The sequence below is a fragment of the Mercurialis annua genome, linkage group LG1-X (assembly GCF_937616625.2).
Source record: "Mercurialis annua linkage group LG1-X, ddMerAnnu1.2, whole genome shotgun sequence".
In the NCBI taxonomy this organism is placed as follows: Eukaryota; Viridiplantae; Streptophyta; class Magnoliopsida; order Malpighiales; family Euphorbiaceae; genus Mercurialis; species Mercurialis annua.
Window position 1 is genome coordinate 57,220,635 of NC_065570.1, and position 25,443 is coordinate 57,246,077.

The 25,443-nt window shown below is 32.4% G+C and overlaps 4 protein-coding genes across 5 annotated transcripts; 3 read left to right on the forward strand and 1 right to left on the reverse strand.

Annotated features, from left to right (window-relative positions):
• The first annotated feature begins 460 nt into the window (after positions 1–460).
• LOC126664334 (uncharacterized) lies at positions 461–8,232 on the forward strand. 2 transcript variants are annotated; one of them, XM_050356684.2, is made up of 18 exons: positions 1,029–1,130; positions 1,337–1,413; positions 1,999–2,300; positions 2,377–2,454; positions 2,572–2,792; positions 4,343–4,435; positions 4,562–4,645; positions 4,857–4,973; positions 5,331–5,436; positions 5,517–5,588; positions 5,738–5,791; positions 6,220–6,277; positions 6,485–6,561; positions 6,785–6,855; positions 7,215–7,275; positions 7,368–7,427; positions 7,705–7,767; positions 7,862–8,232. In XM_050356684.2, the coding sequence occupies exons 3-18, from the start codon at positions 2,028–2,030 to the stop codon at positions 7,982–7,984; spliced, it is 1,611 nt and encodes a 536-aa protein (XP_050212641.1). In that variant the 5' UTR covers positions 1,029–1,130; positions 1,337–1,413; positions 1,999–2,027; the 3' UTR covers positions 7,985–8,232. The 2 variants fall into 2 exon arrangements, with proteins under 2 accessions (XP_050212640.1, XP_050212641.1); XM_050356683.2 differs by lacking the exon at positions 1,337–1,413 and having other exon boundaries at positions 461–1,130.
• Positions 8,233–9,503: 1,271 nt separating this feature from the next.
• On the forward strand, positions 9,504–10,990 carry LOC126664342 (uncharacterized). Its single transcript, XM_050356698.2, has 4 exons — positions 9,504–9,653; positions 9,770–9,896; positions 9,970–10,094; positions 10,496–10,990. The coding sequence occupies exons 2-4, from the start codon at positions 9,800–9,802 to the stop codon at positions 10,736–10,738; spliced, it is 465 nt and encodes a 154-aa protein (XP_050212655.1). The 5' UTR covers positions 9,504–9,653; positions 9,770–9,799; the 3' UTR covers positions 10,739–10,990.
• Positions 10,991–11,737: 747 nt separating this feature from the next.
• LOC126664332 (probable LRR receptor-like serine/threonine-protein kinase At2g16250) lies at positions 11,738–16,738 on the reverse strand. Its single transcript, XM_050356680.2, has 5 exons — positions 16,429–16,738; positions 14,250–16,322; positions 13,396–13,524; positions 12,959–12,981; positions 11,738–12,792 (listed from the first exon to the last, which is right to left on the reverse strand). The coding sequence occupies exons 2-5, from the start codon at positions 16,199–16,201 to the stop codon at positions 12,197–12,199; spliced, it is 2,700 nt and encodes an 899-aa protein (XP_050212637.1). The 5' UTR covers positions 16,202–16,322; positions 16,429–16,738; the 3' UTR covers positions 11,738–12,196.
• A 4,542-nt stretch (positions 16,739–21,280) lies between these two features.
• LOC126664341 (60S ribosomal protein L11) lies at positions 21,281–23,700 on the forward strand. Its single transcript, XM_050356697.2, has 5 exons — positions 21,281–21,389; positions 21,521–21,628; positions 21,718–21,760; positions 21,865–22,060; positions 23,378–23,700. The coding sequence occupies exons 1-5, from the start codon at positions 21,387–21,389 to the stop codon at positions 23,571–23,573; spliced, it is 546 nt and encodes a 181-aa protein (XP_050212654.1). The 5' UTR covers positions 21,281–21,386; the 3' UTR covers positions 23,574–23,700.
• The last annotated feature ends 1,743 nt before the right edge of the window (positions 23,701–25,443 follow it).

A 25,443-nucleotide genomic window follows, 5' to 3' on the forward strand; every position in this document is an offset into this window, starting at 1 on the left:
TTGTTGAATTTATTCCTTCAAAGTCAAATTAGAGTAAATCTTGGAAGTTGAAATAACCTTATCCATTTTTTTTTGTGAGGTGTCTTGAACGGATTCCAACTATGAAACAGCACCTTTAAACCTTCTACATTCAGATCAATCCCCATTCAATCTGGATAGATTTCTTACGGAAGGCAAAATTCTATCCCCAAATTTTAAACGGCTGTATATATGAGTACAGTTCGAACCCGCGACCTCACTTCAGCCAAAAGAGCGCTTTATTAAATCATCTGCGCCTTGGGTTTGAAACAATCTTATCCATTGATATAACGTAAGTATTACTTTCTACTTTTGTAAGTAGTAGTATAATTTTGTATTGACAATTGCATAGTAAATTTGTAGGCTCAGATAAATAATTATTTATAAAGAAAATTATTGCAAACCGAAATTTAAATCAAATACTAAAAGAATTTGACAGTGGCGATCCTAACCGCAAAAAAATTAGAGTGACAGTGTAAGCTAATGCTCATCCAGCAGCACCATTGCAAACTCCAGATGGCAACAGGCAGCAGTTCATCCCAAAACTGAAAACTTCAAATTACTTTCTCTCTCCACCTCAATCACATTCGTGCCTCTTCCTCTCTCCCGCGCGCAAAACAAGAACTGTAACAGAAAAAACACCCACGCACGCTGCCAAACTTCTTTTTTCATTTGTTAGGAATCGCAGCAGGAGTTAAATTTGTTTTTATTCGCAGTTATGGATAATCCAATTCTGGATTGGAATAATAAAATTGCTTTATTTCCATTACTACTAATTTATTGCTGTTAGTAGATGTCTAGTATTCCGCACACAACTTCATTGCCTAGTTGTAATTACGCAATTCTTCTTGTTCCGGTATCAGATTCTTCTTCTTATAGCTCTTCATATTCCTCTCATCAATTCACAATCTCGAGATGTTTTCTATATAAATCCACAATGCGATTTCCCAAGAGACCTGCTTCTGTTTCTTTTTGTCTCTCTCTCTTCTCTTCTCCTGCCTTTTCACCTCCTCATTTCTTCTCTTCCTCTCGTCGGATTTCGCTTTTTAATCCCGCTTTTTTCGCCACACACTACCGGACTTTCTCCTACTCCAAAGGAATTCACCTCGCAGGTTATAATTTCTCTATTTCTCTGTTTCTTCTTCCGTTTTCAACTGCTCCACATGCATTTTACGTTTAGCTACTGAAGTATGTGCAATTTTTTGCTTGTTTTTCTCATTTTCGGTGTGAAATTAGGGTTTGATGTGGAATTAGATTTGCTAGGCTTGTTTTGGGGGATAAGGAGTCTGTTGTTTTAATGAAGGAATTGAATTTCTAGGTATTACTTGGAGCATTTCTTGGAAGATTCTTAGACTCGGACTCACTGTGTTCTCTTCTTTTGATTGACGTTTGCAGGTAAGACTATAGTCGAGATTTTGTTTGGTTTGTCATTTGTCATTTGTCAAGAACAATTGCCTTCTTTTTATCCATTTTAACTGTTCGACCACGAAACGGTTATTGTTTTTTACATAGAAAATAATGACTACTCTGAGGCCTGTCAGTCACTTTCATTGATCACTTTCTTGTATGTTGCGTATCATGTAGATTGGTCTACATGATCAGAGAGCCTTTAAAACTACGATTTTTTTTATCAATTTATGCTACGCATGAAGTCTTCAAATGAAGGAAAAAACTTGCTACTTTGGGCTTTGATGCACTTTGTAGACATTTTCACTCGGGCGGAAATGAAGATCGCATTCTTTTTTTGTGTAGTTTTGAAGTATGATAGTTAGCAAGTTAAATTATGCAAGGTGTGGATTCTATGTTAATTGAATATGTAATTATGAATCTTATGTGTTAAATTATTCCTTTTTTTTTTGCCCTGGCATTTTGCAAGGTGTGTGTTTTTTGCCCTGGCCTTGGCTGCAAGTCAATTTGAATCTTACCTTTATTAACAACAGTGGTTAATTCTTCCTCCTGTGTTTTATACAAATCTATCAGGATTTGATCAGTTGCGTGCTAGCTATACAATGGACGAGATTCAAAAGACATCACAATTTCAGCTAGGGACTGGCACAGACGGTGTTCAAAAACCATGCATATGGTCATCACCTGAAGGAGGCTGTGATATTAAAATAGGAAAACAGATCTTCTGCAACAGGTCATTGAATATGAAGAACATTTTAGCTGTTGGCTTTGATATGGATTATACATTGGCACAATACAAACCTGAAACCTTTGAGACTCTCGCATATAATGGCACGATCAGAAAGTTGGTTCACGATCTTGGTTATCCTAAAGAGGTTTGTCTGTTTTAGCACTATTGCCTAGCTGTTCCAATTTCGATAGCATTATAGTTAAATCGATTTCTCTCTGTAGCTTTTAGAATGGTCATTTGATTGGAAGTACATGGTCAGAGGCTTAGTTCTTGATAAAAGGAGAGGCAACATCTTGAAGGTTTGCCGTAGTCCTTCTTTTTAACCATCTATTTGTTGTTCATGTTCAATTTTCTGTCAAATCTATTTCTTATGGCTTATGAGAACTGTTGTGGTGGTAATTTTGCACTGTGCACAGATGGATCGTCATAAATATGTGAAAGTGGCTTACCATGGGTTTAAAGAGATGTCCAAGGAACAAAAAGTTCATACATATGGGAATACTTTGATAAGGGATTCTTTTGATGAGCCGGACTACGCACTCATTGATACTCTTTTTTCATTAGCCGAGGCATACATGTTTGCTCAACTCGTTGATTTCAAGGACAATAATCCGGACAAAATTCCAGAGGCAGTTGGGTATGCATATTACTCAGTACTTATATTCAGTTGTTTAGTCGTTCCTTTGTTGCCTTGTGAGATTTTCTATTAGTTGTAAAAGCACAGTGCCATTTAATTTTACTATGTATGGCCTCTTGCTATGTTACTAATTGCGGTGGGTAAAAACCTTACCAAACTGACCGACAAAGTTGATTTGATTTGGTTAGGTTTAATTAAAAAAAGTCAGTTTTTTGTTCAGTTCCATTTTGGAAGTAAAAATCTTCAATTTACTTTTGATACAAATTGAACTGACTGATTTGTTTCGGTTTAGTTCTATATAAATTCAGTTTGGTTTGGTTTGAAAAAAGTTATAATTGTCGTTCAATTTGACTTGGTTTTGTTTGAACCGATTGCACGCTCCTAGTTGTCTATCCTTCTAGTGGTAAACTTAGTTAAGAAGATTAGCACAACTTTTATTTGACAAATAACTATTTAATTATCAAAAGATCAAATTTCTGGTGCAACTGATGCTTTAGAATGCATATCACTATAAAATATTAATTAATCATCATTTTTTGCTAATGTCACCCTTATTCTTAGGGGTGGGCAAAAAACCCGGCCAAACCGATTAACCGAACCGAAACCGGAAAACCGAACCGGAAAATATGGTTAACCGGTCCAACGGTTTAGGTTTAGGTTTTGATTTTTAGTTTTCATGGTTAATGGTTTAGGTTTAGGTTTTGGATTTCTAAAAACCGTGGTTAATCGGTTAACCGGTTTATATATATATATTCATATATTTTTAATAATTAATAAGATATATTTTATGATCTATAAAATAATATTGATTTTATAATATACACAATAAAATCTAAATATAAAAATATATTGACATATATTTTATTTAGGAATATTTATACATTTTAGGAGATTTTATATATGAAAATATTGTAAAAGAAATTTGTTTTCCTTATTAAAATATTTACTTAACAAAATAGGAATATTTAAGTCTATAAATAGTAGAAAGTGGACGTGAACAACACTACAAACAATTCAAAAAATACAAACCTAGCTTTAATATTACTCATAAATTATTTGTAAATAATAATAGTTTTAAATATTTGCATTGATTTAACTATTTATAAGATAGTTTAGATTTATATTTTTTTAATATAATTTGAATTTTTATAGTTTTTTTTTGTTTGCTAAAAAATCAAATAGAATTAAAAATATATCTTTTTTTATCTTTAATTTTTCTAATGGTTATATGGTTAAAAACCGCAAAACCGAAAAATCGAACCGTTTTTTATGGTTAACCAATTTACCGGTTAACCGTTTAAAATTTTAGGTTTAGGTTTTTAATTTTAAAAACCGTATTACAATGGACCGGTTTACAAATTACCCTCATGGACCGGTTAACCGGTCCATGCCCACCCGCTGTTATTCTATTCTTGCCACATGCGAGTTATCAATATATAACTGCCCCTGAAACAGTAATGGCTATTTACTTCATTGTATTATTGAACTCTGTTTATTTATTCACTGATGCGACTATTTATGATTTGCATTATTTACTACCAATTCTTCAGTTATGCTCGTATGTATAAAGATGTTCGAGCTGCAGTTGATTTGTGCCATCGTGATGGAACTTTAAAGAAAATGGTTGCAGAAGATCCAGGAAGGTAATATTTTTTTTGTAAATTATATGTAGCCAATGTTTGTCGCAGTTTTACCCTTGGGGCATGTTAGAATTGGAAGGTTTTGCTTAGTTTTAAACTTATTTAATAAATATGTCATTGTACTTTCAGGTATATCAATGAGGATACTACTATAGTTCCCTTGCTCAAAATGCTCAGAGATTCTGGCCGTTTAACATTCTTGGTTACAAATAGGTAGTGAAGCCTTTTTGTTATTTTTAAATTTTCTGATATTAGTCTTTTTGTTATTAAAGTTAATATAAATAATAATCAGTGAATGTATATTAATGTTTTGATGAAGAACGTAGAAGGCTAATATCGTAGTAGAGTTTTCTATTTCTTTCCCATCTGATGCTTTTAAGCTCTAACTTTCAGCATTTTAAGAAAAATTGTTCAACTTTTACAGTTTATGGGACTATTCGAATGTTGTGATGAATTTTCTGTGCAAACCCCATGTCCTGGAAGGCAACAGAACTTCCAATTTTGATTGGCTCAAGTACTTTGACGTTGTCATCACTGGGAGGTTGGTTTTTTATTCAAGGGTTCACCTCAACATACATACATCTTTTAAAAAGTTTGATACACTTTGCAGTGGCATATAATCTGATGTCAATTCTGTAGTATTTCTATTGTATGTTCATTGTTATACTTTTTAGAAACTTCTAAAAGTTCCAAACAGTATGTCCGTATCATTATTGAATTTAAAGTTGAAAAGTGCTGTTGATTTTTTCTTTGAGATTCAAACTTGATACAAAATGCTAGGAAACCGATTTGCTTGAAAGGCTGCTAATATTATAAATTTCTTCAGGATTGTTTGTGTATTAATAATTTTGTTTCAAGTACTCAAAAGTATTACAAATCACTTTTACTATGCGTGCAGTGCAAAACCAGGCTTTTTTCATGAAGACAGCCGTGCTAATCTTTTCGAGGTTGAACCTGAGTCTGGAATGTTGCTCAATACTGATAATGGCACTCCAATGCCTCAGGTTGTACATATTCAGCATATATCCTACTGTTAGGTCCTTACTTTTATGGTTTTACTGATTCCTTTTCCTTTCTTTGAAAGGTCGGAAACGCCTCACCGAGCATCATATTGAAGGGGTCAAATGGATCAAATGTACCTTGCCGAGTATTCCAGGTATTTTGAGAGGTTTTAATGTTTGAAAGAATTTCTTCCGCACTCATATATGAATAAAGAATATATATTTACATAGCTAGCTATTATCAGCTTATTTTTCATATGTGAAGTATTTCAGACAGCTAGTTATGCTATTAGTGCCTTTACAGGGAGGAACTGTTGCTCATCTTCATAAACTGCTGTCAATTGAGTCAAGTTCACAGGTGATTTGTTCGTCTGATTTACTGATTCTTTAAAGTGTACTGGGCCTGGTTAGCGTTTGATTGTTTATTCTTTAACTTGTTTAATGTGCATTAAATCATCGAAGTGTGTTAACATGTGATTTCCTACAAGTTTATTCTCTGAAGTTTAGATTTGTGCAAACATTGAGAACACATATTAGTTTTAATATATTTTAGTTATCTGTACACTTCATTATTTAGTTTGTTTTCTTGAAATTTTGGGCATCTCTAAAATTTATTGAAGTTTTAAATTTATGTTATCTGAATTTGAGGCCCTTTTCGTTTTTCTATTACTTCTGAAGGCAGTAGGAATGTCAATAGACGATGCCAAACTCGAAACTCTGTTCCTAATATCTATTGACAGTTACATGTATGAATTTTTAATTAAAGGTTTTTATATTTTTGATTAGGTTCTTTATGTGGGGGATCATATATATGGAGATATTTTACGCAGCAAAAAGGTTCTAGGTATGACTTCTCTCTTACCATATCTGGTTCTTATCGACATAATGTCTGAAAATCATATGTACTTACATATTCTGCGATTGTAAAATCCACTGTGACATTGAGTTTGATTTATAAACTAGTTTGTTTATGATGATTTCACTTTTTGTAAGATTCATGAGATTTGTGTTGATCTTATATGGTTCACTTTCTCTGTGCTTCTCTAATCAGGCTGGAGAACGATGCTTGTTGTACCAGAACTTGATAGAGAGGTTGAATTGCTTTTCAAATTAAGGGACACGCGGAAGGTACAAGTCATTGGTTGTTAAAGCTTATACCTTCTGAGCTATTTAGATATTAAACCCTACCCTATGAGAGGGTGATTTGAATTGTTTGTTTCCTGTTGTATATGACCGATCGTGATCAAATTTTGTTCCAGAGATGAGCAGAATATTATTTTCTGCGCTCTACTGAATTGTACATCCTGGTCAATATTTTTTCATAATATGTTTTCTTTAAATATTTTTCCAGCAACTTAGATTGATGAGGAATGAGCGAGATGAAATTGAAGACCAGATTCATCATCTAAAGTGGTCTCTTAAGTAAGTATTATTTAGATCCCTTTTTATATTTATTATGAAGTTATCGCTTAATAACTACATCAGCTTGATGAGTAAGTCATCTGCTGCACCTTCCCCCTGCTTACCCCTCAATCAGCTGTATTTAAATCCCCAAATAGAGTGAGGATATTTGCACAAATAATCTCAAGTCTTCTTTTAAGGAGGTCGGGAATCTCTCTGCTGTGAAATATACCTTGTTCAACTTCTATGTATATAACCTTCTAATCATATTTAGCTCCTGAGCATTAGTGTGGATGAAGTATCAAAAATCTTGACGTTGAGCAACATTATGTTGACCTGTTATAGTTTACTTTTAAAACTATGAAATTATCCTTTGACAGATTTGAAGAACTTGGTTCTGATCAGAGTCTTAAGAGTTCCACTGAACTAGAAGAATTGGAGGTAGGTTAATATTTAGCAGCCGTTGTGATCTTAGAATTATTTAGCAATATGAACTTTACTCATGTTTGGTTTGTTCGTTTTTTTCTTATCAGTTTAAAAGGGATCAAGCAAGAATCAGTCACCAAGACGCTCAAAGGGCATGTCACCAAGAGGTGAAAGAACTTATTTATACCAATATGTTTTTAATTTTTCAGCTATTAATAAATAATCAGCATTATGGACAGACTAGTAGACAACTGCTCACCCTATAGATTTAAATTTTTAAATAATATCATTACATATGGGATTTAATGATGTAATTTAAATCAAATAAAATACATGTAATCGCTATATCTTTACCGATCTTATAAAAAAACTTTGAATCCGTCATCAGCAGTTTATATGCGATGTTGGATTTAATCGCGTTTTTGTTGGTCCATAACATTACAGTTTCATGAGGTCTGGGGACAACTAATGAAGACGGGATACCAGAACTCTCGGTTTGCACATCAGGTAAGATCTCTGTTTGCTTTAATTAGAGTAGCTTGTATTTGTAACTGTATACTTTTGCTAGTTTACTACTTTGAAATTTCGACGTTAAATGCAGGTTGAGAGATTTGCCTGTCTTTACACCAGCCAAGTATGCAATTTAAGTATGTATTCTCCGGACAAATACTACAGACCCAGTGAAGACTATATGCCCCACGAATTTCATATTCTTCCTGTGTGATTCTGACTCGACTTTATCCTTTTTTTTCTGGCTGTGGGAAGAATGAATAATAATGTTCATGCTAAGAGTGTTTGTTCAGTTGTGTTTTAACTCTAATTTGCTCCATTTGGGCTGTAATTAGCAGAATCAACAAAGTATGTTTTGATTATTTTGAAGCTTTATGTAAAATCTTCCCAAAAATATTAAACTTTAAAAGCTGTATCAACGATATGCTCAATGCGATTAGAATATCTCCTGTTTTGTTTGGATGTTTCGTATTCTAGTTTTCTGTGTCAGTTGCTAAAATTTAAACGAGAAATTCTTACTCAGATCGATCTTATTACATTTCTCTTTATGCTCCTTTTTGGTGAGCGGATGAAGTTTTACTTTAGTCGATAAGATGACGAAGTAAATGTTAATGGTTGTGGATTAGACTAATAGCAAACACTTTAATTTCTTTAATATAATTTGTTATAGTATAATTTATTTATTTATTTCTTTTGTGATGTTTAACTATGTTTGACATGTTTAAAACACTTTTTTGTAAAGTTAAATTTTGCAGATATGCATTCTGATTTAACAAATTTGTCATATAATATTATTTAAAATTAATTTTCCTTACAATTTCTTTAACTAAATGATTGAACCAAAACTCGATGTCATCAGTTCAGTTTAAAAACACTAATCATTATGTCCTGTTCGAATTTGAATAAACTTAAAATTTGATACAAAACACTGGCAATATATTAAAAAAAATATGAAAGTCAATTTTTTTTATTAATTTTTCTAAAATTATGTGGGTAATGTTTATTTATTTATTTTAGAATTTACGACTCTCTCAGAATTACTAAAAAATTTAGTGGGAATTAATACGGTTCGTTTAGAATGTGAGAGATAGAATAGTTAAAAGGGGCATAGAAAATCAATAAATTAAGTAGTAATTTGTCCCATCAACTTGTAGGTATAGACAATTAGCACATTAATTAAATTTTATGGGCAAATTAATTTTAAATTTGATAGTTATAATCAATTAATTTAATTTAATTTAATTTGTAAGCTAATTCCCTCAATTAGCAATTTGTTTTCTCAATTTAGAGCATCTCCACTCTAGTGCCAAAAATACCTTACAATCCTATAATTTAGTATTTAGTATAAAAACACATCTCCATTACACTTCTATTTCATGTGCTAAATTTAGTATATGCTAAATTTTGTGCCAAATTTGTTAGAAAATTTAGCATATGCCAAATTTTATTATATCTAAATTATTTACATATTTCCCATCAATAATGATAATCACTTATAAAATTATAAATTTAGCATTTTGCAATTGAGTGAATTTCAATAATATATATAATATATAATATATAATATTTTATTTTGTGCTAAAAATAGCATAAAAATTACAACATACAATAGAAATGCTCTTATAAGATAAATAGTTAAAATGTTATTAATTGACGATAACATTAATTTTAAGACTGATTTGCCATAAAATTAATTTATATGCTTTGACAATAAAAAAACTAGTGTAAATTGCAATTGCTTACTTAAGTCGAAAATCAATTAGTTTTCTTCACTCCTTGACTGGCCTTACCAGCGGTTAAATCAAAACCCTAAAAAGGAGGGAGAACGCACCAGAAGAAGATCAATTAAAGAAAAAAAATCAATTTGTAACTAAGAATCTCAGGTGCGGTAATGTTGAATTTCTAGTTTCTCTTGATAGCTAAATAGTATTCATTCTGTTGTTATACCAATTTTACAATAATATAGTCTTACCATAATTCATTTGTCATCCATAAACAGATTTTTGTTTCGGTTCTGCTAACTGAAATCATGATGAATTTTACATCGAATTTATGCAAGCGTATGAATGTGAAGGAGCTTGTCTCCAGTGTGCCTGTTTATGAAACCATTACTAGCAGAATTACAGGTAATTATCGTTACTATTCCCAATCTTTCATATATAAATCAGATGTTTTATTTTGTAATTGTTATGTTAATAGATAGTTCTGCTGGTGGATTAAGCTTGATGTTTAAGCGTTGGGCTACGAAGAAAACAGCAGGATCCACCAAAAATGGGAGAGACTCTAAACCTAAGAATCTTGGAGTCAAGAAATTTGGCGGTGAGGTGAAATTTCTGCATCTTTTTCACTTCACTTCTATTTTGTTTTGTTTTATTCAGTTTTTTGGGGTTAATTGTAAATAAAATGATGAACTGTGATAAGTGTTTTGCAATTTCAATAGGAACTTTTAATTTATACAATTCAAACACAAATTTTTATTCTTTTTTTTCAATTCGAATCACCAATTGTAAATTCAATCAATCCGTTCTGATGAATCATTTTATCGTGCCTTTTGTTTTTAGATTCCGGCATTTCATATCAGCAGTGATTAATCGGATTTTCAATCAGTGATTCAAATTGCAAAATTTAAATTTTTGTATTGAAATTGCAGAACATGTTTTTTTTATTTGCATATGAGTTCTATTTTTGGATTACTTTAAGCATGATTTGATTTGTTGTTTAACAGAAGGTGATACCAGGAAATATCATAGTTAGGCAACGGGGAACTCGTTTTCATCCAGGAAACTATGTTGGAATCGGAAAAGATCATACCTTGTTTGCCCTTAAAGAAGGAAATGTCAAGTTTGAGACTCATAAACTGAGTGGTCGTAAATGGGTTCATGTTGTGCCTAAGGATGGGTATCAGCTACACCCTGTTTATTCTAAAGCAGAATCAGCTTCAACCCAGCTCAACACAGCTGCTTCATGATCTTTTATAATCTGCGTTTAGGGTTTTCCCTTTTGTAGTTGTTATTCAAATATTTAATGGTTGGAGATTTTACTTCGATTTCAGTTCCATCTGATCATGGGGACTTTTCATGCTGCTATTTTGATCAACTAAATTTGTTGCATGTGTGAAATTTTACTAGTCTCGGATTCAACAGGAAGTAGAGTTCCCCTTGAAAATGGGATATAAATTTCTTTGGCTGTGCTACATGGAAATGCTGAAACTGTTTGGAAATTTGCAAGTGTCTGTGAAATGGAAATAAAATGTTGAAAAGTAGAACTGATAAATTTTGTTATTTATCTGCATCACATAGTTCCAGGTCATAGATTGTCTGGAATGATTAAAGTATTGTATTAGGAGTGTAAACGAGTGAATGTAGTATACGAATTTAAGCTTGAATGAGTTTAAATTTTTTAAATTCGAGCTCAATTGGCATCTGACCTACTTGAGCTAGAATTCGAGTCAAGTTCAATAAAGAATGAAAAATATTATTAATTAATTGATACTCAATCTCGAGTGGTTGAAACTGGACTTAAATTTTTTGAGTTGATCTTGCATAACTCAAAAGTACAGTAAGCCCTCTAATAATTAATACTCAATAAATTAATAATTCTAATAATTAATAAAATTTTAGGGAACCAATTTCAATATTATGTCCTAATATTCAATAAATTAATAATTCTAATAATTAATAAATTTTATATCCACCATGTATATTAATTATTTGAGGGTTGACCGTAGTACAACTCAATTACATCCAAACACTCTATTGGATGGAAATTTGAATGCTTCTATAGTATTTACCCAGTGAGCGATTTCTCTCTTGGAATACCAGTTTTTGCGTAGAGATTGCAAGCTTTCTAGTTTTCCAGGTGCAGCATAAAGCTTCTGAATTCATTTGGATCCTACATTCGTACTGTTTTTCCATTCTTACGCTTTTTGTAATTTCAAATAAAAAATTTACCTTTTTAGTTTTCCAGGTGCAGCATAAAGCTTATGACTGTGTTTCTATTCTTCTTACGCTTTTTGTAATTTCAAATAAAAAAATTAGGTAATTCAAAAAGGAAAAACACATCTCTACAGTTGTATACAGAATTTGGATTCTGAACGCAGAAAATGTTCGCATTTGGCAGGTGCGACAGAACAGCCCAAACGAGAAACTCTCATCTCTGGTAGAGCTAGATATTTCACACTATGCAGACAATCTGATTGCAGCGATTAATTGCAGCTTGTTGAGAAACTAACAAGCTTTGAAAACCTGGAAAAGAAATCTCAAAAAATAGAACTTCTTTGTTCTGTCTATTTGCCAGGACCCCCTTCAATAACCACTTTTAAGTATATGCTTCCAAAACATGTGATCCACCAGAAACAACCTTCATCAAGCAGTCTCACTGATTAAAGGTTATGGAAAATAATTCGTTAGAACTCGACCAATGCAAGCTAATGCTCATCTTGTTGATCCATATCTTGCATCTCCAACGCCTCAGGAAAAATGTCATTGGATAATTTTTTATTCGATGATGAATGTCCAATTCCACTACTTCCATAAGATCCTACTCTTCCTGCTTGCTTCAAGCCACTTAAACCTTCTCGGTTAGTGATGATGGCAGCGTGATCCAATGAACTGTGTCGCCAACTACCGAAGAAAGCCGTACTCCATGATCTCCGAGAAGAAGTTGCTCGTAGCCTCCCTGAACTGTAACTTTCCTCTCTCACAACTTTCAAAGGATTTTCTAAGGCCTTCAGTATGTATTTCATTGGAGGGCGTTTTGACGGCTTCGGGTTAAGGCATGATCTGGCCACAATGGCCATGGCCCATACTTCTTCCAGCAAATCTTCATCTATCATTAGAGATGAGTCAACAATCTTTGTCACCAATTCTTTGTCATATATACTGATGTATCCTAATGTATGATCCAACCATTCCTTTGTAGAGGCGTCATCTGATTTACTGATGCCAAGTTTGCCTGTTATGAGTTCAAGTAACACCTTTCCGAAGCAATATACATCATAAGCACAACTCGTCGAAGATGAACCTGTTCATTACAAGGAAATTTGTCAACATTCACGTCACTCCGTTTTAAATATTATCATGGATTTGCATGGATATCATTTTACAGAAAGCTTTCCTCTTTAAAAACTACTTTGCTGGTGACTTGATTTTGAAATTTGAAAAAGATAATGTGAGAGAATAATGCATACCGGAAGGGCCTGGTTCGGAGGATCTGCACATCAGAACGACAAATTGGCGTTATTTACTGATACTGATGATAAAAATAAAGCAACAGCTCTAACATAAAAAGAAGAAACTAAGATTCTAAGTTTCTTTGTTTCTTCTTTTTCACATTCCAAACATTGTCTTAGGGCAGTATGCCAAAAGATTCAACATTTATGATTTAATGTTCTACACTAGATCACGTCCTATTAGCCATGAATCTTGAGTCATTCAACTTGAATTGACTATATTGGTAGAAGGGGTAATTAATCAAAAGAAACACAAATCAATTTCTATGTTAATGATTAAACAAATGGGCATAACCTCGCAGCATGCAATTCAGAAAAGGTTCAAGCAACCACCTTGGCTCCTAGGGCATTATTTATACTTCAAAATGTTGTATTGACTCAAAAAAAAGACTTACTGTGGCTTCCGCAAAAACCTTGTGATCTTACTGTGGTGAGATTCTCCTTCCTGGACACGGGCCTCACTCAGGCTTCCAATTCGCACCTCAAATTTGTCGTCAAGAAGGATACTGCTTGCTTGAATATCTCTGTATTAAATTAAATTTGCATTAGAAAAAATCCGATGTTCTAGCATATGCTAGAGAAAATATATTTCTTACAGAAGAAAAACCTAAAATTAAGATATAGGAAACTCAAACAACTAATCAAACATTTTCCCCACAGGTATAACAACCTAAATTCAGAAAACTAGTCCTAAAACATTTCTTTGCACTAGCATATTTCATACATAAGAGTTACAGAGGCCTGCTTCGACTATATATGGAAAAGCAATTATTTGATGGTAAGTAACATTTGACTAACTCAACCTTTCTAATTTCTAGATGCTTGTTATAATTCTAGGGATCCTTCTCCACAATTCTAAACATTGTGGTCAAGAATTTAAAATACACTCTACTCAAATAATATCCCATGCCTTTATCACTGAAGCTATCCCAAGGGAAAAACATTGTAACACACGGCATTACATCCCTGGTTCCTTTAGAAAATTTACACAATGGAACCAAATATTCCTATTAAGAGTCGAGCAGGTCAGTGAGAATAACATCTCCGTCTGTGATAAGCAGCATGAAAAATTGCACGCTGAATACGAATTGAATAAGCTTTTGTATACTGCATTTTCACATGGAAGATATATAATAATACCAGTACATTTACTGGTAAAAAGTATTAGTTTAAGTTCATTTTAAGCATCAAATATAACCAATCTATACAAAAGTAAAGTGAAGCCTACAATACCACGCTTTTGAAATACCTATGAACAACGGGAGGGTGGCACTCATGATGTAGATATGAAAGGCCTTCAGCAGTTCCTATAGCAATTTTGAGTCTTGTAATCCAATCTAAAGACTGCAAACTGTCATCCACCGAATCTCGTAATCTATACAAGGAACTAGCCAAGTCTCCATTGAGCATATATTTGTAGACCAGAAGCTTCTCGTTCTCATTCTCTGAACAATGCCCCAAGAACGGAACCAATCTTGTATGTGAATATTTACTGAACAATTCCAATTCTATCGTGTATGATTCATTTTTTGAACAGATATTCACTTTCTTGACAACTATGGGGAATCCTCCATCTAGAAAACCCCGAAAGAGATCTCCTGAATGACCATGCCTAATAAGATTTGTTTCACTAAATGCACCAGTTGAAGAAAGCAACTGATCATAAGTAAATGAATCTCTCATACTAGATATTATAGTAGGATCCTTGGGAACTGACAGACTATCTCCTTCTGGAACAGGCCCCACATTAGCACTGCCTCTTTGATTGTTAGTTCTTTTATCACACTTCCTAAGTAAAATCACCATCACCACTACCAAAAGCACTATGAAGGCAACTCCAACCACCAATCCCGTCAAAATGTATATCCATCGTTTCCTTTTCTTTGGAGCAGGTTCAGGCAATGGTGGTTGTATCGGCTCTGCAGCGCCAACATTATCGAAACTTAAGCCTCTAGCATCATAAAACAATTTACAATCCTCCAAACTCTTCTGATTCGACACAGCCTGAAGGCAGTTCCTGTCAAGGCTAATGTTGTTTTGACCACCATCTGGAATCTTCCCTTGGATATAATTACCAGACAGATCAATGAAACTAAAATGCCTAAATGGAGCAACCAAATTTCCATACAACAGATTATTTGAAATATCAAACAAAGCACCATTGGAATTTCCATTTGAACTAACATTCGGCAGAGTACCAGTAAAGTTGTTATCAGACAAATTAAGAACCAGCAAATTTGGCAATAATAACAATGCACCAGGAACAGCACTGTCTATTTTATTCCTACTTAAATCCACAACTTCCAATTTATCAAGACTAGAAAACAAACCTTCAGGTAAACCACCTTCTATTCCGTTATCCCCAATTTCCAATCTTTGCAAACTCTTCAATCCTGCAAACTCAACCGGCAATGACCCAGACAGTGAATTTCTGGTAAAATTAAGCTCAACCAATTGAGAAAGATTACCCAATTCGACAGGAATTGAAGCTGCAAGACTGTTATCAGATAAATCCAAGAACTGCAATGTAGAAATGCTACCCAAACTAGATGGAATTGGCCCGGATAAGTAATTAGAAGAAACGTGGAGTCTTGACAGATTTTTAAGCAACCCAAAAGCGCTAGGTATTTGACCAGTAAGTGAATTTCTTGAAAGATCAAGAACTGACAATTTCTCCAGCTGCCCCAATGCAGAAGGTATACTACCAACAAGTCTATTATTAGAGAGATACAAAGCATTGAGAGCAGTTAAACTACCAATTGACTCAGGAATTGAACCACTCACTGAACTAAACCGGAGATCGAGAACTTGAAGAGAACCAAGCCGGTAACCTAACCAAGATGGAATTGCACCGGGAAGTGAAAACCGGGAAGCATTAAAAAACTCCAGGAAAGTCAAATTAACGAGCGAATCAACTCGAAAACTGGGATTCAAACGGCCAATGCGGGTCCGTTTAAACCCAGATACGCTAATTCCGGTGACACGGCCGTTCTTGCAGTGAACCCCGTTCCAGGTTCTACAGGGGTCGGATTTAATGGGCCAGTCCGTGCCTCTTAGACCTAAAGACGAGCGGAGATCGAGTAATGCAGAGCGTTCGATAGTGGAGTTCAAGAAAGCTTGCTGGGCTAGCGTGTAGTGAATCAAGAATAGTAATAAAATTGGAGGTATTTGAAGTAGAAGTTGTAGCAGAGTTCTTCCCATGGCTTCGTTTTTTATTATGTAAAACAACTCGATTGTTTAATAAATTGGCCTGCGGTGGCCCATTTTCTTCTTCTTCAACTTACTGGTGGTTTGCTGTTGGTGTTTGATGTTGACCAGTGCTCTAATTCAGGGAAAACAAACAAATAAAATGAAAAAATGAATAATACTATTAAACAAATAAAATTAAGTTAAATTGAATTTCTCGCTGAGTGTGTAATATTCTTTACCACCAATCACGAGTTTTAATTCAGGTTTCTACGCTGTTGCTGCTCCTGCTACAGCGGTGGTTGCTGGTTGTTACTGTTTTTTCTGACCCGGAAACCAGAAGAACTGACCAAAATAATAAATAAATAATTAACCAGTGTAAAAGAATCCCATAATATAACTCTTTTTGGATTCTAATCTCCTGATTTTGCGACGAGGGTAAGAAAAACAGCAAAAAATAAAAAAGAAACAGTTTGCAAAAAATGGCACGAGCTTTTATGAGGAAGAAGAAGCAAAACATTAATGACAACAACTTAAAAAAGAAAAGAAAAAAAAAACAGAGAGTTGAGTACATGCCTCAACCGCCGGAGTAGTAAATAGCGGTGTGGCTATCAGAGTCACCGGAGAGCTTTTAATGAACCCCTGAATTTTGCACCTTCTCTCTTAAATGCTACTTCACTCTTACTGCGTCAATTGCTAGCAGCTAGTAAAATTTTACTTAAACTGTTTTCTTGATTTTTCAACTTTCCATTAAAGCAATAAAAAGAAAAGCTGGATTTTAGATACTACTAATATTAAAGTGTTTTATATTTATCAGCTACTGCTATTTGGAGATTGATAGCTGCCACTTCGCGACTATCATATGAACAACATGGACCTTCACGAAGTATTTTCATTCTCACCAGTCCTGAAGGCACCGTTTGATCGAAGGATTTTGAATGATCAACAATTATAAATTCTACCCGATCTAATTGTCCATTTTCACAAAATTTTTTGTCCCAAGACTCTTGTCCGCTTTCAAAAAATAACTAACTTTTACACATAATTTTGGCCTAATGTCTTAAAAAAATCCCGACATTTTATCCCCTTTTCAATCATACCCTGACATTGAAAATTTGTCAATTTTACCCTATTTTGCATTTTTGTGTTTCAATTGTACCCTGAAAAATTAAATTAATGTCTTTTGCGTTTGGAAATTTGTTTAAAACATTCTACATGTCTCGCATATATTAATTGTATATTTTTAAAATTTATTTAAATTTAGTTAAATTAATTAAGAATTTAAATTAGTGTTAATTTGATTATGGTTTTTAGTTAGTTTTTAAAAATAAAGGACTTATTTGTACTTTTTTGAATAAAAAAGAATTAAATTTCATGTTTAGACTTAATTAATTGAATGATTTCATCATTTAAGTAAAAAAAATTAACAAAAATTAAAATATTGGGGTACAATTGAAAACGGAAAATTCAAAAGTGGGTAAAATTGACAAATTTTCAACGTCGGGGTGGAATTGAAAAAAAGTTTAAAGGTGAAGGCTTTTTGAGTGATTAGGCCCATAATTTTTCTATATTATCTCTATTTAAAATCCATTAAAAGGTAAATTATAAGTGGATCTTATATTAAATAGGGGTATGATAAAAAAATTAGAAAAAATTATAAAACTCATAAACAATATTTGCTTTTTTTAAACTGTGTAATAAAGACAAAATGGACAACTCTATTGGAACGGAAGAAGTAGATAATTTTTTGAAGAAAAATTGATCAGTGCTAAAATTGCAAAAAGTTAAAAGTTTGTGTATTAATTTGCTAAAATTGAAAGTTTATGTTAAATTTGCAAAACACGCTAAAATTTGTGATTTTTTACACCATTAAACCTTCTTTTTTTATTACTGTGTATATGAAAATCAGGCAAAACGCATGTGAACACAATCTATTTATTTTATGTCAGGTTATACAGCTCGTTTTTTAAATTTTCTAATTTATTTTATAAATAAATTTATTATAACTTTGAATTTAATAAAATTTGATGAATTTTTTTAAAAATAGTTTAGAATCAGTTATTAAAATATAGGCAAAGATGTACAACAATTAATTCATTTAAATAGAGTGGATGTAAGTGTAAGCAGTCATAATTATTTTTTAACAACAATAAAATATGCATAGTAATATGAAGAGTTATTTGACTTACTCATCGGACTTCAGTTTTTTTATATAAATCTAAGATTATACTTGGATCAATTATGAAATTAAGGTTATGTAATTAATTAATACTATATTACTTATACATTCGAATTATAAGCCACTCAATTACATTTACAATGTATAAACTCAAATTTAATTTATAAAAACCCAAAAATTAATATTAAAGTAATTACCACCACCACAATTTTAAGGAAATCCTTTATAACTCACTATTTTAACCCATCTTTTATAACCCTTCCTTACGTGTTACTAGTATTTTATTCGTTCAATTCCCCTCCAAAAATATATACATCAAAAACTAACTTTTAAAACATCTACTTTTATAATATAACGTCAGGTGGGTTACATATGAGAGTCATATAATATCACTCTAATTTTATCATTACTAAAGGAAAAATTATCGCCGTTTATATGAAAACAACATTAGATACATGCATCAATTAATTCTGAGAAGTATTTGAGGGCTTAGCCTAATGGCTAAGTTTCTCTTTGAACATTCAGAGGTTAAAAATTTGAACAAAGGATCAACGCGCCCCTTGAACTTGTGACACGGGGTCATCTAACCCGATTTATACTTTTTTGAGCAACTAACCCAAAAACTCTTCATTTTTGGGTCAAATAACCCAATAATTTATATTTTTATTTAAAAAAATGACTTTAGGATAATCATATCGCAATAATTAGAGAAGTATTTAATTACATTTTTTCATCTCTTACCTCCGATTTGTATTTTACGCATTTTTAAAATACAATTATGGGGTTATTTGACCCAAAAATGAAGAGTTTTGGGGTTAGTTGCTCAAAAAAGTATACATTGGGTTAGATGACCCCGTGTCACAAGTTCAGGGGGTGCGTTGACCCTTTGTTCTTAAAAATTTCGTCTCTGACTTTCCACATATAGTTATTTCGTCTGATTTATAGAATAAATACTAATTAATTTCCGCTAAACTTCGCTAACACTTAACATACAGTAGTCCTGTATCTGTAAAAAAATTAATAGTTCTGAATAGGCTTAAATGCACCAAAAATCACCAACTTTCGCGTGTTTTTGGTATTTGACACGAACTTTTAATTTTGGCAGATAAATACACGAACTTTCACTTTTTTGCATATATGATCAAGTTTCAATTTTAGGTGAAAAATGATGTCGTTTTATGTATAAAACGCTGCCGTTTTAGGTAAAAAACGGTGCCGTTTTAAGTCAGAAACGGTGCCTGTGTTATATATGCAAAAAATTGATAGTTCGTGTATTTATATGCCAAAATTAAAAGTTCGTGTCAAATACAAAAAACACGTGAAAGTTGGTGATTTTTGGAGCAATTAAGCCTTGATAGCAAGGTAGTACAAGACATTATTGAACCAATTAATGCATTAAATATTTCTAGCTTCCCAACCCAAATATAGCATAGCTTCTTACTTGAACTTTTAAATTTGCTTTCCTTTTGACAATAAAATACAAAATCAAACACGCAGTTTGAAAAAAATGTCTGCTTTTATCCTCACGCAATTGGAATTAATGTCCATATTGGCAGATTCCAATACGAATGAAAAAGTGAATACTTTTTTCATTTCAGATTTTATTTGAATCAAATATAGAGATTTCTCGTAAGTATAATTTTAATATTTTTAAAATATAAAATTATTTATTAAAAATAATATATTTAATCTATTTGATAAAAAATATCAAACAAAAATTACTTTTGATACAAATTCAGGGCATGTATTAGTAATATCCAAGTCAAAATTTATATCTCCTTGGAATTGAGACTTGGAAAAAAAATCAATAATTCCACATCAAATTAAGAATATAAATATTTTTAGATCAATTTTTTTTTAAATTCCAACTGTTAAGCAAGAAGTGTGTAATTAATTATTAAGTCCACATAGAAGATTGGACAACTCCAAATAAACTAGTACTAATAAACATTAATTGGAATCCAATCGCAACTAAGTTAGCATGAGTTAGCATGATTAAAAGCATGTGCACATGATATATATAGATTCTATTATATATATAGATTCTATTATTTTATTTTAGGTTAATTGCAAATTAAATCATAAATTTAATCGTGATTTGTAATTGCAATGCAAATTTTAAAATTTGACAATATTAGTAATCAAATTTCATTTTTTGACAAATTGCTACATCCGACCAATTATGCAACAACACATGACTGTATATTACAATGTCTATATTAATGTTTTTTTAGCTCGATGTACCAATTTGCCAAAAAGTGAAAATTGGTTACCGCATTGTTAAATTTTAAAATTCGTGTTATAATTGTAAATCAGGATAAAAATTGTGATTTAATTTGCAATTAACCCTTTTATTTTTTATGCAGAAAAAACAGATAGAAAAAGGGAAGTATGAGTCTGATGTTATGAAAATGAGTGTTTATCCCACACAACGGATGTGCCACGTCATTTTTACAACAAGCCAATAAACATTTGCGATAGGGAATCTTTATTTATTTCTTATTTTTTTTATCATTAAATATTTGCACATGGCTAACGCCTCATTGGTTTGTTGCACGAATGACGTGGCGCAACCGTTGCGTTGTATAATTATTTTATGAGAATAAGGAAATACATTGGTGCCACCAGGAGTATTTCTCATTTTGGGCCTGTACTGTACTGCTCCAATCATACACTTCCAAATTGATTTATTAACTCGGGACAGAAGGAGTATTTCTTTACGCATATTTTCTTTTTCAACATTTTGGTTACAAATTACAATGGTCAATGGAAAGCTACTTCTGGGCCTTACTCCTTTACTAGTTCATTTGCTAGGACCAATGGACGTGTTTAAAAGGCCCATTGGTAAATGTGAAGCCCGTTATCCAGTTTGAAATGGCCCAATTAGCAAGGGTACTCACGTCATTTCAGTTCGTGTAGTTTTAATCCTCCGGCTCCTACATTACAAAACCCTAATCTCTTCAAACGCAGTCTCTCCAACTCCTCCGCTGTGCAGCCAATCTTTGCCTCTAAACTGTAGCAATGGTATCTCTAAGCTAATCTCTTCATATGCCTTTGTTTTATCTTTCGAAATTGCAATTTTGCTTTTATAGAAATGACGTAATCCATGGATTTGATAATAATATTTTTTATTTTGTTGGTTTTGTATAAATCAGGCGTCCGAGAAGAAATTATCAAATCCTATGAGGGAAATCAAAGTGCAGAAACTTGTTCTCAACATCTCCGTTGGTGAAAGCGGCGATCGTCTTACACGCGCCTCCAAGGTTTCAATTTCACTCCTTTAATATTTTAATTATAAAAAATGAAATGACTTGCTGCTATTAATAAATCAAATCTAATTTTTGACTACTAGGTGCTCGAGCAACTCAGCGGTCAGACCCCAGTCTTCTCAAAGGGTATAATTGGAATAAACCTTGCATTTCTACTTTATCTTGTTTTATAGTAATAAAATTGATTTATTATTGTTTTGTTAACTTAAGCCATAATTTGCATTGAGCAGCTAGGTACACTGTTAGATCTTTCGGGATTAGGCGTAATGAAAAGATTGCTTGCTATGTGACTGTGAGGGGAGACAAGGCAATGCAGCTTCTCGAGAGTGGATTGAAGGTTAAGGAATACGAGCTTTTGAGGAAGAACTTTAGTGATACTGGTTGCTTCGGCTTCGGTATCCAGGAACATATTGATCTTGGAATTAAGTGAGTTCTTTTCCATTTACTGATATCATTAGTATCGAGTCCTTGTCCATTTATTGACTGCAACTGAGCCATTATACTGACATGGATGTTAATACATTTATTTGTTACAGATAATTTCTATTCATATTAGATTAGCTTATTACTAAAATAACAAGTAGGTTTTGATATTTGACTTTTGCAATTTCTCTGGTCTCCTTGAGTACAGATATCTGTGAGTCATTTTGTATGTCTCGATTTTTCTGTGCAATGTCTGGTTTGAATGCATATTGGTGTTATGCCACCAGGAGCTATACCTTTTTTTTATAGTTGAGAGTGGGCCTTTGGGGTGTTTGTTGGTTAAGTCTTAAGATGGAATTCTGATGATTAATATAGATTCTAGTGATTCTTCCACTTGTCATTTGCCTCTCATGCTTTGCTGTGTAGAAACTTATGGATAATTATATTGTATAGAAACTTATCTGAGTATTATGTTGTATAGAAAATTATTGAGTGTTATGCTGTACAGCTAATTTTTATATTAAAAGTTAATACCATATATTCTCAATGATAAATGGCGTTTTGTTGCTTTATGTTTCCGATTTCTATATTTTTGTTTCTGCATTTTCATTTAACTTTGCCTGTCCCTCTCAGTGTGGCTAGGGTGTTGCAAAAACTGTCCGAAAAAAAGAAACTAAACCAAACTGACAAATTTGGTTCAGTTTGGAGCATAATTTTTGTCTCATGTTTTTGTAAAACCGAACCAATAAATTGAACCAAATCAACAAGTATCGGCCAAACTGAACAGCTCGGTTAGAAAAATTATTTTTTCTAGAATATTTGTTCTGTTCGGTTTTCAAAAATAGGGTAATATCGGTGTAACCAATTGCACACCCCTAAATGTAGCTTCCATATATATAGTTTCATATCTCTGTTCATTAATTTTCTATTTTATTTCTTTGTTTGTTATTTGAAAAAATAGTAACTAGCATCTCTTGTCCGGAAGAATCACTTCAAATCTATATAGAAGTTGATGGAGATATTGAAGTTGAACGGGGTAGTTGTTAGTTGACCTCTATTTGATTGCATTTGCCTTTTTATTTGTACTGGTGTCTTCTTGATTGGAATTTTTAGTCCTCTTGGACTGAAAATACAATTTTAGCTTTTCATATATGTATAATTTGTACACTCTTTTTCATGTGTTTTTTTTCAGCTTCAGTTTATTCTCCTAAACTTGTAGAGTTTACATCCCTTGATGGGCCGGTTTGATTTGTTTGATATGATTATTCAATTTGGTGTAGTAGAACTGACTTGACTGTTCTGTAATTGTTGTGTCTTCAGGTACGATCCATCAACTGGTATTTATGGGATGGACTTCTATGTTGTTTTGGAGCGTCCAGGGTACCGTGTTGGTCGTCGTAGAAGATGCAAAGCACGTGTTGGAATTCATCAGAGGGTTACAAAGGATGACGCAATGAAGTGGTTTCAGGTGAAGTATGAAGGTGTCATTCTTAACAAGGCCCAGACTATTGGATGATCTTAGAAAATGTTGGGTGTGTATTTAAATTTTCGGAAGTTAAAAGTGTAGGGCTATTTACTTTTTGTGGTTGGAGGTTTAATGTTTATCACTCAGAATTTATTTTAGCAGGTTACTTTTTTCGGTATGAATGCTTTAGTAATTTATAGAGTATACCAAAGCAAAATCTTGATTCATAAAAAGGTTTTCTGGAAACTTTGATTAACTTCAATAACCGTTGCCCAATAGAAAGCAAGATTTGAATTATGGAAAAGTACGAATACTAATACTGCCGTTTTTGGTAATTTTAAATTTATACGTATATCTGTTATTAAACTCGTATCATTTGTAATAAGTACACCTTTTGAGTTTTATGTTATCTATAAGATATGGTTTTAGATTTCTCTCGAAATTAATATGAATATGCCAAACATTGAGCTCCAACTGTAAAACATTAAGCTCATTCATCAATTGAGATACAGTACCAGTTGAATTATAACAGCATCAGCAACAATCTTGCCAAAATATTAATTGTGAAGATGTATATATTTTTTCGTTTAACGTCAATGACTTTGAATAAATATTGGGAAAAACACATATTTGGTACTATATTTGCATAAAATATTAATTGTTTTGATCTTTTACATTTACTGGCACAAATTATAACATTGGTTGTCTTTGTAACCATAAAATCTGTGTAATTTTTATTTGTTTCATATTTCTATTATGATAGATGAATTTTATATTTTCATTTATATAAATTAAGTCCATGTGTTTTTTTGTCAAAATTAAGTCTCCAAAATGAATTTATAATAAATAAATACATAAACTTAAATTATTAGAACAATAATTATTATTGTTAATTGAAAGACTTGTTTAATAAATCAAAGATATAAAGTTTTATTTTGAAATGATAAGTATATAGAATTTGAAATTTAAATTCCTAAAAGTAAATGGTGGATTATGTTATGAATATAATGTTTTAACTAAAATCAAATTAATCAAATTATATTTTAGTTTTAACCAAACTGATCAAATCATTAAGTTAACTGAATTAAATAAAGTGTTTTTTGACACTTTTTGGTAGACTTAAGTAGCAATTTGTCCCTCAACTTGTAAACAATGGGCAATTAACACATAAATTAACTTTGTGGATAAATTAGTCATGAACTTGCTGATTATGGGCAGTTAGCCCCATTTTAAAAAATTAGCTTATAATTTGATGGAGTAAATTTCCAATTGAGGGACAAATAATTCACAAGTTTAGGGAGCAAATTGCTAAAATGGGGCTAATTGCCCATAATATGCAAGTTCATGACTAATTTGCCCATAAAATTAATTTATGTGTTAATTGTCTATTGCTTATAAATTGAGGGGGCAAATTGCTACTTAAGTCCTTTTTGGTATGGTGTTGTCTAGTTCAGGATTCAAATGATTATGCGGAAAGTTCAGAATTGGCAGGGCCCATAATGAGAGAATGATTATAAAGGAGTGTTTTTGAATCTTCCAGTACAGAATTTCAGCTCAGGATTTGAATCCACCTTTCGTTTACAGCCTGGCTTGCTTCTCTTCAACATATCCCCTATCCTATATTCTGACTACGACCATTCTCAACCAACTAATTCTTCAAGTAGATCCCAAGAATAATCCCCATTCTTTTTCTTTCTTAAGGTTTGCTCACTTCCCATTGCTTAAAAAGCACTATTAATTAACCAATCAAGGAACAAAATTCTCACTTTGTAAAAATTGTGGATCAATTCAGTGAGATTTAAAAAATAAAAAATGCTATTGTTACTTTGGTCCGATTAGTTTGGTTATATTATTTTTAATTTACTACAAATTTTGTTTTAATTTTTGGGTTAACCACCAAAATATCTAAAAAAATCACTCA